The sequence below is a fragment of the Polypterus senegalus genome, chromosome 7, assembly GCF_016835505.1.
Source record: "Polypterus senegalus isolate Bchr_013 chromosome 7, ASM1683550v1, whole genome shotgun sequence".
NCBI classification, from domain to species: domain Eukaryota; kingdom Metazoa; phylum Chordata; class Cladistia; order Polypteriformes; family Polypteridae; genus Polypterus; species Polypterus senegalus.
This window is the reverse complement of record NC_053160.1, coordinates 162,826,763-162,843,805: the sequence shown is the minus strand read 5'-3', so window position 1 is coordinate 162,843,805 and position 17,043 is coordinate 162,826,763. Positions and strand designations below refer to the sequence as shown.

The following is a 17,043-nucleotide window of genomic DNA, read 5'->3' as shown; positions in this document are numbered from 1 at the left end:
ATATATATATATATAAAAATAAAATAAAAATTTTATATATATATTTTAATTTTGTGTAAAAATATATTATATTAAAAATATATATATATATAAAATAAAAAAATATATATATATATATATATATAAAATATTTTATATGTGTATATATATTTTTAATATATATATATATTTGTATATATATGTGTATATATATATATATTTTTATATATGTGTATATATATATATATGTGTATATATGTGTATATATGTATATATATATATATTTTGTGTATATATATTTTTGTGTATATATATAGTTTTAAGTGCCAGGACAAAGGGTTTAACATTAAATACACCCATGGACATTGGGGATTGGAAAAACCAGCAAAAGGGGGAAACCCTTCCATGATGTACCCCCGGGGGGCTCCCGGAACGGGGCCGGTGCAAAGATAAAAGCAAATTAAAAGGAGTCCCTGAAAAAAACCCCAATTACAAATTGAAAAGGCGGCAAAAATAAAACCCTTTGATACATAGAAGTTTCCCAAAAACCAGCTACGGGGGAAACAAAGCACCCGGGGGAAAAAAGTCAATGCCCGGGGCTAAAGGGGAAGACGGAAAAAAAAAAACCCGTGAATGCAGTGTTTTCGGTCCCAGTTAAAGAAAAAGGGCAGTTTTATTGATGCAGAAAAAACGAATCGATGAAAGAAATCTGTCATCTTTAAAAGCATTGACAAACCCCCGGAATGAAACAAACCAACACATCCAAACAAATCGAACCTGATTGAAAGAAATAATGATAATAAAACCTTAATGACAGCAACACTAAAAGTAACACTCACAAAACAAAAAATTGTATATTGACAGTCTTTACGTTATTTTTAAAATGTTTCCTTTTTTTTTAGCTTTTTAAACACTATTCTCCCGTTTTCATAACCCGGGTTTTATATATATGTATATATATATCCCCATCTACATCTCCAAAAAATGGGTCCCTTTTTCCCATCAATGATTTTTTTGGAAAACCATACCAATTATTCCTTTGGGGTGAACTTTAAAAAATAAAGGGGAGGGGGGATGACTTATTGAGGATTTTTAATTAAAAGGCCCAACCCCATTAATTTGGCGAAACACATTTGAAAAAAAAATATCTTTTTAAGTTCTATTTAGTCCATAGGTGTCAAACCCCAAGGGGCCCCCCACATCCGCCCGGAAATTTATATCCCGCCCTTTTAGATCATTTTTATATACTGTATTTTGTTATTAATGGCCCCTATAAGGCTTTGGGAAAACAATAAACTACAAAATCCCCCCAATTTTGGGGCCCAGCTGCCTTCCCCGGAAAATTACCGTTTAAACAAGTCCCCCATGATGCCGTTATTTCCTTTGCCCCCACCGGGCGAAAAAAAGTTATTCCGGAAAAAAAGAGCCTTTAAAAAACCCTGGGAGGTTTAAAAATATGTTTATTGGGAAACCCCCGGGTGTTTTTCATTTTTGGGGGGCTAATGTGGCTGTAATTACAAAAATTTAATCTTTAAAAAGGCACTATGAGACCCAAAAAATCAGGGGAACCTGAATGCAATGCAGAAGATAAAAAGCGGGAAAAATTAAATAAGAACCCACACTTCAGCCGGGCCCCTTTTTCCCGGGACAATCAAAAAGTGATTTCCTTAAAACTGCTTTTAATGGGGCACAAATCACCACCCCCCTTTCCCGTTGCCAAGTAATGTTAAAAACCCGCCGCCTTTTCGGTGTTCCCTAACCCGACGCGGGTTTGCCGGGCGCTTTGGGACTTTGAATAAAAAAAATCCGGCCCACATGGGGTCAACCTTTTGGATTTTGGTACCACATATCTGTGTGGGGAAGCTCTTTCAGTGATAAAGACTAACAAAACAGCAAAAAACGTTCCCCACTGATGAGCAAACCGGGAATCCATCCTGAGAATCTCCACAACCGGGAAATTCACACCAAACATAAAATAACCTGTTGCCAAAAAAAAATGCCAGGCCCAGCTCTAAAATGACATATGAGCAAACACAACTTTATTTGATTTGTTATTGCTGAAAGGAACACATTTTATTTATATTTCCAGGTTTTGTTATGCAGCATGTTCATATTTGAATTTGTATAATTTTGACAGGATATATTTTATGGAGAGCAAAATCTTTTGGGATATTTAAAATCTAAGTTTATTTTTATATAAAATTACATAAGAGTAAAGAAATTTGAATGTTTGTTCTTTTAACGTTTACTTTATTTCTAACTTGTATAATTTAGACAGGATATATTTTTATGGAGAGCAAAATATGTATATATATAATATGTATATACATATATATACTCTATGTATATGTATATATATATATATATATATATGTATATATATATATATATTTATATATATATATATATATATACACATATATATATATATGCATATATTATATGTATATATATATATATATATATATATATATATGTATATATATATAATACACAATATTATATATTATATATACATATATATATATATATATATATATATACAATATATATATATATATATATATATATATATATATATATATATATATATATATATATATATATATACACATATATATATATATATATATATATATATATATATACATACATATTTATATATATATACACACATATATATATATAATTTTTTCCTTTAACACTAGAATCCTTGAAGCCTATGAAAAAAGTCGTAATGCCGGGCCACCTTAAATTTCCTCGCACCTCTTCATCAGCGCCTTTGTTTTGCAAATGTGTCGATCAGCAGAAGTGCCAAGCAGCCTGCTATCCAATCCCCCACCGATGCAGCTGAAGTCAGTCGCAAAGTTCTCCCAGCTCAGTTCTGTTTATTTGGGTGTGAGATGCCTTGAACTGTATAGAGTAAATATTATATCATTATTTGGAATACATACATTTCATGTGTGTTCCGTGTCTACAACGGTCTTGGCAAATGTAGGATGACAGGAGATGCGAGGCAAGAAACTAAAACAGAAACTTATGTTCTAATAATTGGCAAAATGCTGACTTGAAGTGTATAATGTATAAAGACATTAGTCCAAATATCAAATAAACACTTTATATAAAAAAAAGTATAACATAACAAGTGCGCTTTTATTCAAGAATATAAGAAAAGAAAAATAAATTATTCAATTTGCATGTTGCTGTCAATTTGAAAAAAGCTGAAATATGAATTGACAGAAAGTCGACTGTCCGCTTGGCTAGTATAGAGGTAAAAGCTGTTGCCATATAAGCAATAGGTTGTGGGTTCCAGCCTGGACTCTCCCCATTTTGAGTAGTGAGCTGTTATTATTATTATTACTATATCACGTTCACATGTTACATGTAACTTGGCTCTCCCTCTCTGAGTTGATGGCGTTTTATCTCCATTCTTTTCACAAGAGCAGCAACGACCACAGTTGCCGCTGTGGTTGATGCCTGCTCAGAACTATTTGTTGTACCGGCAATCATAGATATGATGCCCCTTGACCGCTATCAGAAAATCATTCAGCATTTGAGATTGGGCAAGATTGGAAAAAAAAAAAACCATGTTCAAATGACATGACTTTTTCAAATATTGATGTTTTCATGTATGAATGTGTGTGTGCATGTGCAAAAGAGGCAGAGACAGATTTGATGTCATTCAAGTGGTTATTGGAATGTAAAATAAACACCTTTGCAAAGGTATAATGAAACAAATGTGCTTTTATTCAAAAAATAAAAAATTCAAGTGACAACAAAGTAAACAAACTTGAGCTGGGAGAACTTTGCGACTGACTTCAGCTGAGTCGGTGGGGGATGATATAGCAGAATGCTTGTGCTGATTGGCACATTTGTGAAACAAAGACACTGATGAAGAGGTGCGAGGAAATTTTAAGGCGGCCCAGCATTACAACTTAACCATTCATTTTATGTTAACAAAATTAAATTGTGTAGGCCCATTGTTCAGTGACCATAAAATACTAAAATAAATAAAATGTTCTTAAAATACATACTTTAACTAATATATGTACAAAAATATTTATATATTATACATCTAGTATAAAAGAAAATGAAATACTACTCATAATTACAAGCTGTCATATTGTTTCATTTTTTTACTGTAATGTACCTATATGAAATAAGGCTTAATTACAAAGAGTACTTTTCACCATTTCTCTAACAACAAAAAAATATATATGTACATATATTCTCACACATTTAATTAAGTGATGTTGGCAATTAAACACTGCTTAAATGTAAATATACTTGCACTTACAGGTTTTAATCATTTTAAATCATTAATTGAACTACTGCTTTTTGCTGCTAAATTATACAGTTACTATATTTATACTTTTTTTTCTTCTTTCAGTGTATCAGCTAGACATTCGTAATTTTTGAGGTGCAATTATAAAATTTGAATTAACACTTTAATTATGTAGTACTTGTTTCTTACCAAACCTTATTCTGTATGACCCATAACAACAAATTGTACATACAGTACAAATCTTAAAATAAAAAAAAATAAAAAAAGCCCATTGTTAACTAAGCAGTAATTTCAAACTAATCTTTATCTTTTCTTTTTCCATTTGAAAGCGTAAGCTTCTGAATTTTAAACAAGCACACTGTCCAAAGTAAAGCAGTATCCATTTAATGGACAAAATAAAAGTTTGAATTCCTTAAATTAGCTTTTTTTGCCATTTGTCTATTCGTACAGGACAACTTCTCTGATTACTTTTTTTCAGTTTATTATTCCACTTTCTTTAATGTAAAGTCTAATATTCCAATTACCTCTAGTTGACTACTAAAACAAGCCTCCTCTCACTATTGTTTGTTTACAATGCAGGAAGTTTGCTGCAAAAGAAAAAAGAAGGATGCACGCTGACTTAACTACCGCGTTACCTCATGTAAAGGAACACAGCAACTAAATTACAGTAAAGCTTAGAAAAGCAGGGGCTGAAAAATATCAGTTTTTGGTGATAGACCTTTTTTGTCGATCACCAATCGGGTCTTTTTTTAATTGAAAAATCGATCGGAGCATCCCTACCAGGTAGATTAGTGTTTGTACCACAAACTGTTAATTGTTAATGGTTTTCTTGTAGTACTCATATTTTTGTATTTTATTCTAGTTTATTGTCTCTTATTCAATTTTAATGCTTTGTATATTCTGTGTTTATTTTTATTTAGTGCTTTATGCAGATAAAATGTGTAGCTATCACTGTATATGCACTGTTGTTCTTCTGAATTTCTTTGAAGCACTTTGCGTCTGGGAATGGTACAATATATATATTATTATTATTATATTAAAAGTAAAAAAGAGAAGATAATATTTATTTCCTATTATTACTGCTATATACTGTTATTACGTTCTGTGGGATGCCGTGCATTCCACACCAGCAAAGTTACAATTTAGTTGGCTAAAACTGTGTTCACTACCTTTGTGGAGTCAGAATGTACTACATCACACAAATATTTATAAATTGGTGTATAGGAAGATGGATATAAGCAGCCAAAGCCACACAAACTAATGATAAAGGATTTTTTTAAGTGTTCCTGAAAGATTGCTTTTCCAGGCTGCATCAGCAATGCAAATGTGATGTCTGCTTCATCAGCAGAAATGAGTGACCATTCACTTGCAGTTCTGGTCAAAATAACTCTGTTTATAATGCAGCATCACAGCAAGGCACAACTTCTTCCAGTGATTCATCTAGACTTATCTGTTTATCTTTGCTTGATTGTAATCAATGTTATGTTTAATAGTAGTGTTATTTATTTTTTCTCCTCATTTTTAAGAGATTTTTACAGGGCTTTTAGTAAACTGTCACTTACTTCATGACAGCAGCTGGCACATTTTGTATTTTCAGATGTAGTATTTTTTGCGTTTCACTTTGTTTATCCTATTTACTGTTGAATGAATCTGAAACCTGTCCCAGCAGCATTTGACCTGAAACAGTTAACCAGTTCTGGACAGGAGGCCTTCTGACTCCAGGTACACCTATGTTCATATACACCCTTGTGCGTGTAAAATTTATACTGACCAATCGACGTATCATTAAATCTTTAGGCTAAGATATAACTGAAGATCCAAAGGAAACCCATATAGTTTTTATGTTTTGAATGAAATTGTAGATGAAAGTATTGAGTATATACAGAAAAAATTATGATGCAGGTGCAAGTTCTTAATGTTTGCCCTAATTACTAGCAGACTTACATTCAGTTCACACTTTATGTAATACTCGGAAGAATGAAAATGAATTTGAAAAATAGCCAGCATATTTTGTCAAGCGCTGATGAAAACAGGTGTAGGTAATTGCCTAGGAGCGACCTCATGGCAATTGCTGATTTTTATATACAATCATGTGGAAAAAGTAAGTAAAACGCACTTTTTTTTTTTTTTTTTTTTTTTTTTAACATTTGTGGACGTATTAAGATTCAATAATGTCATTTAAAAAGTATATTTAGAGAAAGGTAATGTGATTGTGGAAAAAACAATGTAAATGTGACTTTGCAATAATTAATTTATTCAACAAAAATTAACAGATATGCCACTTAACATCTGTGCAAAAAGTAAGAACGCCCTTGGCTGTAATAGCAGGTACTGTTCCCTTCTGGTAGAAACAACTCCAAGTAAGCATTTCCTAGAACTGTCCAGTGCTAAGTTTTTCCCACTTCTTCATACTGAATTCATTCTGCTGCGCAATGTTTGAGGGGTGATTTATTTTTTTTTTCTTCTTCTTCTAGAGTAGCCTGTTTAAACCGAAAACCCAAAAAAACAGCATCTAGATTCAGATCCAGACTTTAAGTTAGCCATGCTAAATCCCTAAATTTATTTCTTTGCAGTCATTACTTTTTTGCTTTAACCCTTACGTTTAGGGTCATTGTCATGGTGCAATTCAAGGTCCAGTTTTGGTTGAGCTTCAGTCTTCTCACAGATGCTCTCACATTATCCTCAAGAGCCCTATAGCTCAAGGAAGAATTCATAAGGGATTCTGTGATGGTGGGTAGCCCAGGCCTTGAAGTAGCAAATCAGCTCCAAATCACAACATTTCTAAAACAATGTCTTGCTTTGCTATCGGGTTGTTCTGCTTAAGTGCTGTTTTTGACAAACTTTTTTTTTGGGCCTTGTCTATCCATTGCATGTTTGTTTTTGGACAGCAAAATTTTCATTCTGGCACATCTATATAGATCCAGTTTTCATAGCCCTTTTCTAATGGTCGACTCGAGCAATTTGACATCAACAGCGGCAAGTGCTACCTGCATGCCCTGTGATGAAATTCTGCGGATCTTGGAGACTTCTTTCAGCCTCACGAGTTCTGCTCTTGGACTGGAGGTCTTGTTTGGACAAGTTGACAGTTATTTGAAATCTTCTTCACTTTTAGATGATTGTCCAGACAGTATACTTGTTGAATTCCATAATTATTATTTCGAGACCTTTTTAACTCCCTTTCCAGACTCCTAGGTGTCTAGAACCTTTACTAGGGAGGGCATTAGAGAGCTTTTTCAATCTAGGTATAGTGTTAACATACACTTCAGTAACAAGGAGCAAAACGAACTAAATGCCTGAACTTCAAATAAGACAAGTTCCTCTGTAATTATGTTCTAATCATTTGTGTATGATCTGGGACACCAGATTCTAATTTTAGGTATTTGAGGCAGTGATAAATGTACATCCAAAAAATATAAATAAATGAGTAGTTTAGTGCTCTTAAAAATAATACAAAATGTGATTATGACATGCAATGTTAGCAATAAAAGAAAATGATTTCACTTTTCTGTTAATCTGTAAAATTGTAGATTTTTCTATTTGTGGGACACATACATGAATGCCTTATGCAACTCGCATACAAACAATTCAAATGAATGAATAAGTAAATGCAAGCTTGTAAATGAAAGAGATTTAGGAATTTATTTTTTTTGTTGTCATTCATATTAGCATTTAACCAAACCAAAGTAATCCTGTGCTTGCTGTATTGAGTTCTTAGGGATTTCTTGTCTATTATAGTTATGCTTAGCCTAATGAAATTTGCAGTTGTGTTAAAGTTGTACAGTGGAACCTCGGTTCACGACCATAATTCGTTCCAAAACACTGGTCGTGAACCGATTTGATCATGGAACCAAAGTAATTTCCCCCATAGGATTGTATGTAAATACAATTTATTCGTTCCAGACTGTACGAACTGTATGTAAATATATTTTTTTAAAGGATTTTTAAGCACAAATATAGTTAATTACTATAAACTAAACTAAATGTAAAAACATTGTAGAACAGTGGGAAAACCTTGAACAACAGAGAAAACTAACACTGCAAGAGTTCGCGCTATAGCGCTATGAACTGCTCGCTAAAAACATATTTTTTAATGAGTTTTAAGAACAGGGAAAAAAATTAACATTTGAAAAATCCGTAATTTAATAAACCACCAAGAAAAGTAGCATTACAAAAATGCGAAATTACGAACCGATCGCTGTAAACAGAAGTGGAGGTTAAAATCCAATATAAAAAAGTCTTAATTAAAAACAACGAGGTTAAAACAATGCTCGGATCTGTCTCTTTAAAAACAAGCCCCGGTGCCTTCTTTAACTGCGTTCTCGGCCTTATGCATCTAGCCATCTCTCTCTCTTTCTCTCTCTCTCTTGCTCGCTGCACAGGGAGAGACTGAACACGTGTGGAAATCATCGGTGCGCACAAACTGAAATGGAAACTGGCTTGTTCGTATACTGAGTGTGTGGTCATGAACAGATGCAAAAGTTTGGTGAACTTTTTGGTCGTAAACCGATTTGTACGTGTTCCTAGACGTTCGTGAACTGAGGTTCCACTGTAATTAAGTATTTAATATTTTTTTTCTTATTTACTTGATTATTTATGTCAGACCTTTTATTTGGTTCCATAATTTGACCATCTTGTGACATTAGGTAATATGTATGTATATGGAAACTGTCATAAAATTAAGGAAATGTTTTTTTAACTCCACCATAACCCCTCTACAAGCTTTTCAGTTGATTGCTCTCGGACTTAACAAGATTTGTTGCAGTTTGCTTCATTATTTGTATCCTGAGCAGTAGTGAAAGGTCTAAGTTCATGTTTTTAAACCCCATTTCAAATGGAACACAAAAGTACTGAGCACAGTTCTGCATGAAACCTCAATAAGTGCAACAGAAATATACAAAATGTTATTGTGAGCACAAATGTTTCATTAACATAACCATGCCTTTGCCAAAGTAGCATATCAGTACTTTCTCATCTGTTGTATTCACCAGATCTGTAACTCTGACTTTTTTTAGTCTTAGAAGCGCCTTGACAGACGATATCTTCAAACAATTGCAAACATCCAAGGACGTGACTGATTTGCTGATTAACCTCTCAGAATAAAATTTCCAAAAATGAAAGAAGAATGGGTTTACATGGCATAATCACTACAAAGAAACACTTTATTTTAGTTGTAAAGCTTGCAGAGCATGGGCACAGCTTCTTTGGCCTTGATTGGTCCATTAAGTTAGTGTCATTTTTGAAATTAATATTTTAATAAATAATTAATTGCATCTTCCTGATTACATTTTACCAATGAAAGCTCTTATTCACTGTTCTAAAAAAAGCCTGGGTTAAGGCAGGTTTACATGAATAAGCTTGTCATTGTGGTAAGTTGTTTAATCATCTTCCAGCATAGGTCTGTGGTTTTTTTTTTTTTTTTTAATAATTGATTACTATTCTAGTATTGTTTGATTTCAAAAGCACACCATAAAAAAGAATAACAAAATCATATTTTTCAAGCCTTAACAGTGTATCCATATAATATGATTGGTGTAATATACTTATCTATTATAAAGACAAAAATATTCTATGCAAATGCACGTTTTATTTTAACACTATGATCATACAGACCAACGCCTATATGTTTGCACTTTTTAGAATGGCAAGTGTTTAAAAGATACATTAAGGTGCACAGCCCAAAACTGCAGCAAAACGCTATAAATTTATGCAGTAGAAACCTACCTGTAATGTTCACTCTTATAAAGTCTTCTTTCAAGAATGCTTTTTCTGTCATTTTGAAATAAAGCTAGGCTGATTGTAAACCAGAAGAACTTTAAAAATAGACAGCAGGTTTCTGTCTTTGGCCTAAATATTTTTTATTCTTATAAGTTCATAATTCCAAAGTATAATAGTACATGTGTCAGTAATAACATATGCAGGATTGCAGGTTGTGAATTTGCAGCAGAAAATAAAGGTAAAATAGTTTTTTTTTTCTTTATTTTGCACATCAGGTATATTTTTTATTTCTTCAATCTCTTATACTGTAGATGTCTGTTAATTTAGGAGGAGTGTCATAAAAAGCAATAGGTAAATTGAACTGCTACGTAGAAAGGTAACATGACTATATTAGCAGATGACTTCTTTGTGCTTATCTTAAAAGCACATTATTCACTCTGTATCACTTACAAGTAGTTGATCTCAGAAACATATTTACAACTCAAGGAATCTTGTTTGCAATGTTTCTTCCACTGTTATACCAGGCTCATTGGGTTCATACAGATACATACATATACTTTCAGATAAATAAGCCCATCTTCTGTTGAATTTGCCTTAGATTAAAATAGCAGCTGGATATTATACACCCTATTTTCCATGACAAAAATACAAAAACAATCAGCAATTGGATATGCTTTTTAAAGCCTTGGTCAAAACTCAATAGCACTGGTTTACTCACATTTGCTACAAAATGGAGAGGTTTTCCCACATTGTGAGGCAGTATAGTCAGTCATACCAGTAAGGCAATATGTATCCAATGATTTTCTTTATTATACCTTAAACTTATGGGATTTCAAACAGTGTGTAAAGTAACCCGTGGTAATCAGGAATCCTGTTACTGCTCATTCTTGTCCATACTCTGATACTATGGAATAAATCAGCTATGTAGAACGCTGTTACTTAGGATATGCAAATATTAATTGGACCATTCGCATCATACATGGATCTGCTCTGTTCAAACTAAAGCAACACCACCTTGCACTTGTACCCATCAAAGAGAGTCTACATCTTTTGTGATAAATGTATACTTGGATATTGTGCCTGAAAGACTTGAGCAGCTCCAGTCTAATCCTTTCCTCCTGCTGAATGCCGAATAACAGTGCACCAGGGGCTTCCTCCCATCTATTCTTGCATATTGTCCAAGCTGCAGGTTACTGAAGTCCTAACTGGTTCGCTACAACAATGTGTCCTCAAGTAAACTTTGCCACTCAGTTAGGCAAGGGCCATTCTCTTCACCGCTTTAACATAATACTTTTCTATGCTTCTAATTGGATAATGAAAAGTGAATAAAGTTAAACGGGAGACTCAAATGATCCCCCTTAGTGTTCTGTTAGAACATACCCCTTTGGATAAACAGATAAGCTAGTACAGAGTCTGACTTCTGGTAATTTATAAAGTATTATTTTTCATCACTTTTTTTAATTTTTTTTTTGCGCTGGAAAAACCGGTTTGATGATGTCCTAGTGGGAGAAATACCACTGAGATTTGAATGATAGAGAAGGAGAGAAACGCACTCTTCTGTGTTCTTTTTCTGTCCTATGCCAGCCCTTTTTCAGTCCCCCATTACAATTTCCAGCATTATATGCTTTGTTCATTTTTTAGCTATGTAATGCCTTATTTCAAAATCAGTGAAACTTCATGGTTTATTGCTTACTGATTTTTCTTTCTCTGTTATAGAGGCTCAACTACACTTTTAAAACACAATTTGAATCTACAACCTGGTATAAATATGTACTATAATTTACATGCATACAGCTTTAATAAATCGATTTATATTTAAAAGTGCAAAATGACATGCATATAAAAGTTTTTGTAAAGTTTGCCAAATGTATATCTTTGATTTCAGTTTCTGCCAAAATTAACATGTCATTTCTTCATACAGAAAACAAAATCAATTAACCAGTGTAACCTGATTACATACGTTATGATTTCATTTGAATACATTGGGAGCATTTCCAACAGGATGTCTTGCTGAATGGAAAATTCAGAAAATAACAGGTTCATGGCTTTATGTTTGACTCATGCCTACATATTCTATTCTTTTAGAGGCTTTTCAGACTTGTGACATGACAGTAATGCAATTCTATAGTATCTATCGAAATACATTGAATTAGCTCTTAAATGTAATTAAAAATTAAGTGCCAAAAGAAATATATACAGTAGAGTACTTGTTCAGAATTACTTAATATGGCACTATTCTAATCTATAGTTTATATTGTACATGTTTAATGTTGATCAGAACTGTAAAGTTAATTCTCTTAATTTAATAAAAATAAATTAAACTGATAATAAATTATGTGGGAAGGTGTGTTAAGCTGTACAACTGAGTCAACACAATTTACATGGTACTGTTAAATGCTTGCATATACTACTTTCTATGTTTCAATCTGCCAAACACTGAGATGCGTATTCTGATGTCAACCTGCTTGCTATTGTAAACCATTGTCAACCTTAAGTGAAAAATTGCTTTGGTCCGAGCCACAAATTCCTTGTCTAAAGCTGGATTTATTTATGTAATACATGCATCACTTAAGATAGCAATATTTCTTTGTCAGTATCTGTCAAACACCTAGTTACTGAATGTAACTGCACACTGTACATGTCCAAGTTCATATATGGATGTTTACTTGTTAATATTTAAATTTACTTTATTGTACTAAAAACGTTGATTTTTTTGTCACACAAATCATTTACATGCTATTGTGCATACATAGCAAGTAAAATCAGAAACAACTAATCACTGCACTTAAAACTGCACAGGGTTGAATACTAAAATGCAAAAGGTTGGTGTACATTCAGTACCCTTTCAGGGCCTTTCCACATTTTTTTCTGCCATAAATCTAATTTATTTCTAAATGTCAATAATACTCATTTCACATGTACTGTATGTTCATATAATGGTTGAAGACCAAACTCTTTATTGACTACATTTACAAGAAGTCATTTCTCATTTGTGACACTGTAATGCTGGGCATATAAATAGTCACAGTGTTGGTGTACATGGATTATGTTTTAAGATTCATAATCTGCTAGGGGCCCGCCCAGTGCTTTCATAAACATAGCTTCAGTGACCCCTGGAGCACTTAAACATTTCCACCATGCTAAGATTGCATTCCTATGAGGGAGCTACAAACTTGCAACTTGCTTTTAACTGATCTTCCCTATTGTATGTGATTAACATCTTTCGTACTTGTAGGCTAAGCTGATGTAGTTGTCTTCAATACAGTATGTTGCCCTTCTCTAACCAGTAAAAGGCATAAGGAGCATTTTGTCCCTATCTGTGGATTCAGTTACTGAAAAGCAGTATTAATATTCTTAAAGTTAGTTGTATTAAGGATGTATCCATTATAAAAGCATTAATTCAGGAGTTTCTTTAGCCAATTAGACTTTTGCAGATTGCTGAGAATAAATTCACTTTAATTTGGTTATACAATGAAACTGTACTACAAGCAAATGACTTCTGTTAGTGTGATAATTTTCCCTTCATGAATATAAATATATATGTCATATTCAAATGGTATAGTTTCTCATATTTCAGGCTTTTTCAGAATGTGTTGCTTTATATAAACTCTTTACTGTTTCTGCAAAATTTGTGAAAGCATTTTTTGATAACATGCATATATAGTCAAGCCCATAGTGCTTTTTGTCATTTACAAATATGGAATACTTGAAATAAGCCCAGCAGCAAAATGCATTAATTAAAAAAAACAAAAAAAAACCACAAAATCAATACTAAACACCCAAACACTATGCAGTGTTTATATAGCAGTGTACACATATAAAATAATATCTACAGCCTATTTTTTATTGTTTTCTCAAAGTTTAGGAATAGTATTAAGCAACTTGTAAAATCTCTCCCAAGATATAATGAGTAAAACAAAATGCAATAAAAGGTAAATTTCTTCTGTTTTTGCTTAGCTGTTCTGATGGCTTTTGCATCTCACGAGATTCACCTTTGCTGGGTACGCTGCAGTAACAGCATCTTCAGGTGTCAAACTAGCAGATCGTAACTGGTGAAGTTCCATCATTATTATTCTTGAGAACTGTATTGAAAATGTTCAATGTAAATTGTCAATAGCACATATTCCGGTGCACTAAAAAAATTTTATTTTTATTTTGGATATCTGCATATTGTTCTTATATAGTTTAAGGGTCCTTCAGAGAGCTTGCACTTCAACACAGATCATCATTATCAGTCAAACACTTTCATTGGATAACGCATTCATAAAACTTTAATTTTCTGTGTGTCTATACTGTACATTTAATTTTGAATGGAGTAGAAGCTTTTTCAGGTTAATCACTAATTAAAGTTAAGCTTATTTAAAATTTTGATTCCTGGTCATGTCACCTTTTCTGATTATTCATTTTCTTTTTTCTTACAGCAAGTACTGCAAAAATGGGCTTGGTCGAAACAAAGTTGGCTATTATTCCAGGAGCAGGTAAGCTTTACTTTATACACAAACATTTTCTTAGCATTGTTTATGCAAAGCCTGCTCATGTTTTAGTTAAACTACTGTGTTGTGTTTTTTTTTTTTTCTTTGAGAAATGCACAGCTTTTGGTCTTATTGTCGGCATATACTGGAAAGCTATATATTAAGGGGAATGTGACATATCTTTTCACAATTGAATTGATTGTTGAATATTTCAGTGCATATAATGTAATTTTGACCAAAATAGTATTAAGTATAATACTTTGTCAGGAATGTCAACAGTGCATGTAATCTGTTCCATACATTTGATGCAGTACTTTTACAAAGAAAATATTGTAACCACCAGGAGGTGACCCTGAATCCAAACCTCAGACACAGTAATACCAACATGATTCAGAATAAAATAAAATATATTTATTCATCTAAAGTACCCTCACAATGATCACCCTTTCAAAGATTAGCCAAAATACCAATAAATCAAACAAATTATTCATCCATCCGTTCTCCATTTGAGTGTTGTGTGCTGCCTCCCAACTCTGTCTTGATCTAAGTGTGGCAGTGGGTTCTATTTTAAAGTCAACCCAAGAACTGCTTCCGGGTCCCTGTCTCAGTCCTTTTGAAGCACTTCTGGGTTGTACATGAACCAGGGCAATTTTCCCCCGACAGTGCCCCCTGGTGGTTCCCAAAGACACCAACAGTGCTGCTACCCCAGACTCCACCCTGCGGGTGTCCTAAAGTGGTCCAGCTGTGAGAAATGCTTTCACCTGTTGTGTGGGAGAATAACCTACTCCTGGTGGGCTCGATCATCTGCTCCTTCCATTATCCTGGCCAGGATGCCGGACCTTCCTTCTTGACACTTAAAATATAAACAGACCCAAAATGTACTTTTATATTATTTTCTTTTTTCTCTAAAAAGCATTATTCTTGGTTTCAGTCTCCAGCTGAAAATGGACTAGACTAGAAAGCATTTCAGGGGCTAGGGCCATTTAGCTTGAATTCTCTGACCATACATGGAAATAATGATTAGTTTCTACTATTAAGACCACTGATTGCTTACCACAACACAGTCAGAACATTTCAGTAACTACATTAGCAGCTCAGAGTTGTTAAGAAATATCTGTGCTACCTATAAGCAACACCATTTGTTAAACAAACTACAGACTCTAAGAACATCTAAATGTTTTTATGCAAATGAAAGATCAATTGGTCGTAATCATTTTTATTGCATTTAGTTATTTTGATGCCCGAGTTTACCTTTTCTGATGTTGCATCAATACTGAAGGTTCATTGACCAATGAAAACACAAAAAAAGGATGTTTTTAGTAAATAAATTAAAACTGTTAGTATAGCTATTAGTAGAATATCAATCATAAAAATCACAAGTAATAGAAAGGGAATCTAGTTGCCAAGGTAATTATCCTTCATTTCATTTTAAAATATAACTTAATGTACATCACCATTCTTGTTTTGTCTTTGATGACTGATCAATAATTAAAAATGTAAGCATTCTTTCCAGCTCAGTGTTTAGAGTGTGTAAGTCTTTGTAATTCTATTCACAATGTTGTATTGCTCCAGTAATGAGCATTTACCACTTATAATTGCACATCCAAGAATATTCTCTGATTATGTTGTGGACAATGCCACAGTAAAGTAATACTACGGATTAACGTCAAGTAAGCAGAACATATCTTTTTTTTATTTTATTTTCTATAAAATAGACTAGATTATAATCCACAGGACCAGAGGAAGTCAGTCCTACTCAAATTTTTAAGGCCTCTGCTGACCAGCTTTGTGGTATCCTCTGTTACGTCAGTTACTTGTTCAGTCTGTTACTAAGTCTGCAAAAAGTGCTGTCGCTGTGAAAATCTCTGCATTTTTCCAGTTCCGAAGAAGGCAGGTGTCTCTACCTAATGACTACAGACCAGTGGCACTTATAGTACATCACACTTCATTAAGACCTTTGAGAGGCTGGTCCTGGACTATATGAGTCTTGCTGTGGTAGATAACCTCAACCCACAGCAGTCTGCTGATCATGCAAAGATTAGAGGGGATGATTCAACTGTCTATCTGTTGTGCAAGGTTGGTTCCCATCTGGGCGAAGCTGGAAGCACCATACGAATTATGCCTTTTGATTTCTCCAGTGCCTTCAATACCATCCAGCCATTCCTGTTAAGAAGTGAGCTCAAGGGATATGCAGATAGATAAGCCTATGGTGTGTCCTGGATGATGGACTATTTGTTGGGCAGACCACAGTTTATGAGGCTCAATGATTTTTGTCTCTGATATAGATATGAGCAACACTCGATCACCACAAGAAACTTTACTGGCTCCTTTTCTCTTTACTCTGTACTTCTGACAAAAAGTGTAACACCAGGTTGTGTTACTTGCAGAGGTTCTCTGGTTCTGCACTAATAGAGTGTATTGTCATGGAAGATGAGACCGAGTATAGGAGTCAGGTGGTAAGCTTTGTTTTTTTATGAAGGAAGAAATATCTAAAACATGACATCATCTAAACTAATGAATCGTCTATTGCTGTTCATTGCACAGAAGATCCTCTGTGTCCGATCACTATTCAGGAAGTTGATATTGGAGGTG

General features: G+C 33.5%; 1 protein-coding gene across 1 annotated transcript in view; it reads left to right on the top strand.

The window, feature by feature from the left end:
- auh (AU RNA binding protein/enoyl-CoA hydratase) overlaps nt 1–17,043 on the top strand; it is a 207,750-nt gene that overhangs the window by 91,835 nt on the left and 98,872 nt on the right. Inside the window, exon 6 of the mRNA XM_039759472.1 lies at nt 14,401–14,457. Within this exon, the coding sequence (XP_039615406.1) occupies nt 14,401–14,457 (57 nt within the window). The remainder of the gene's footprint in view (nt 1–14,400; nt 14,458–17,043) is intronic.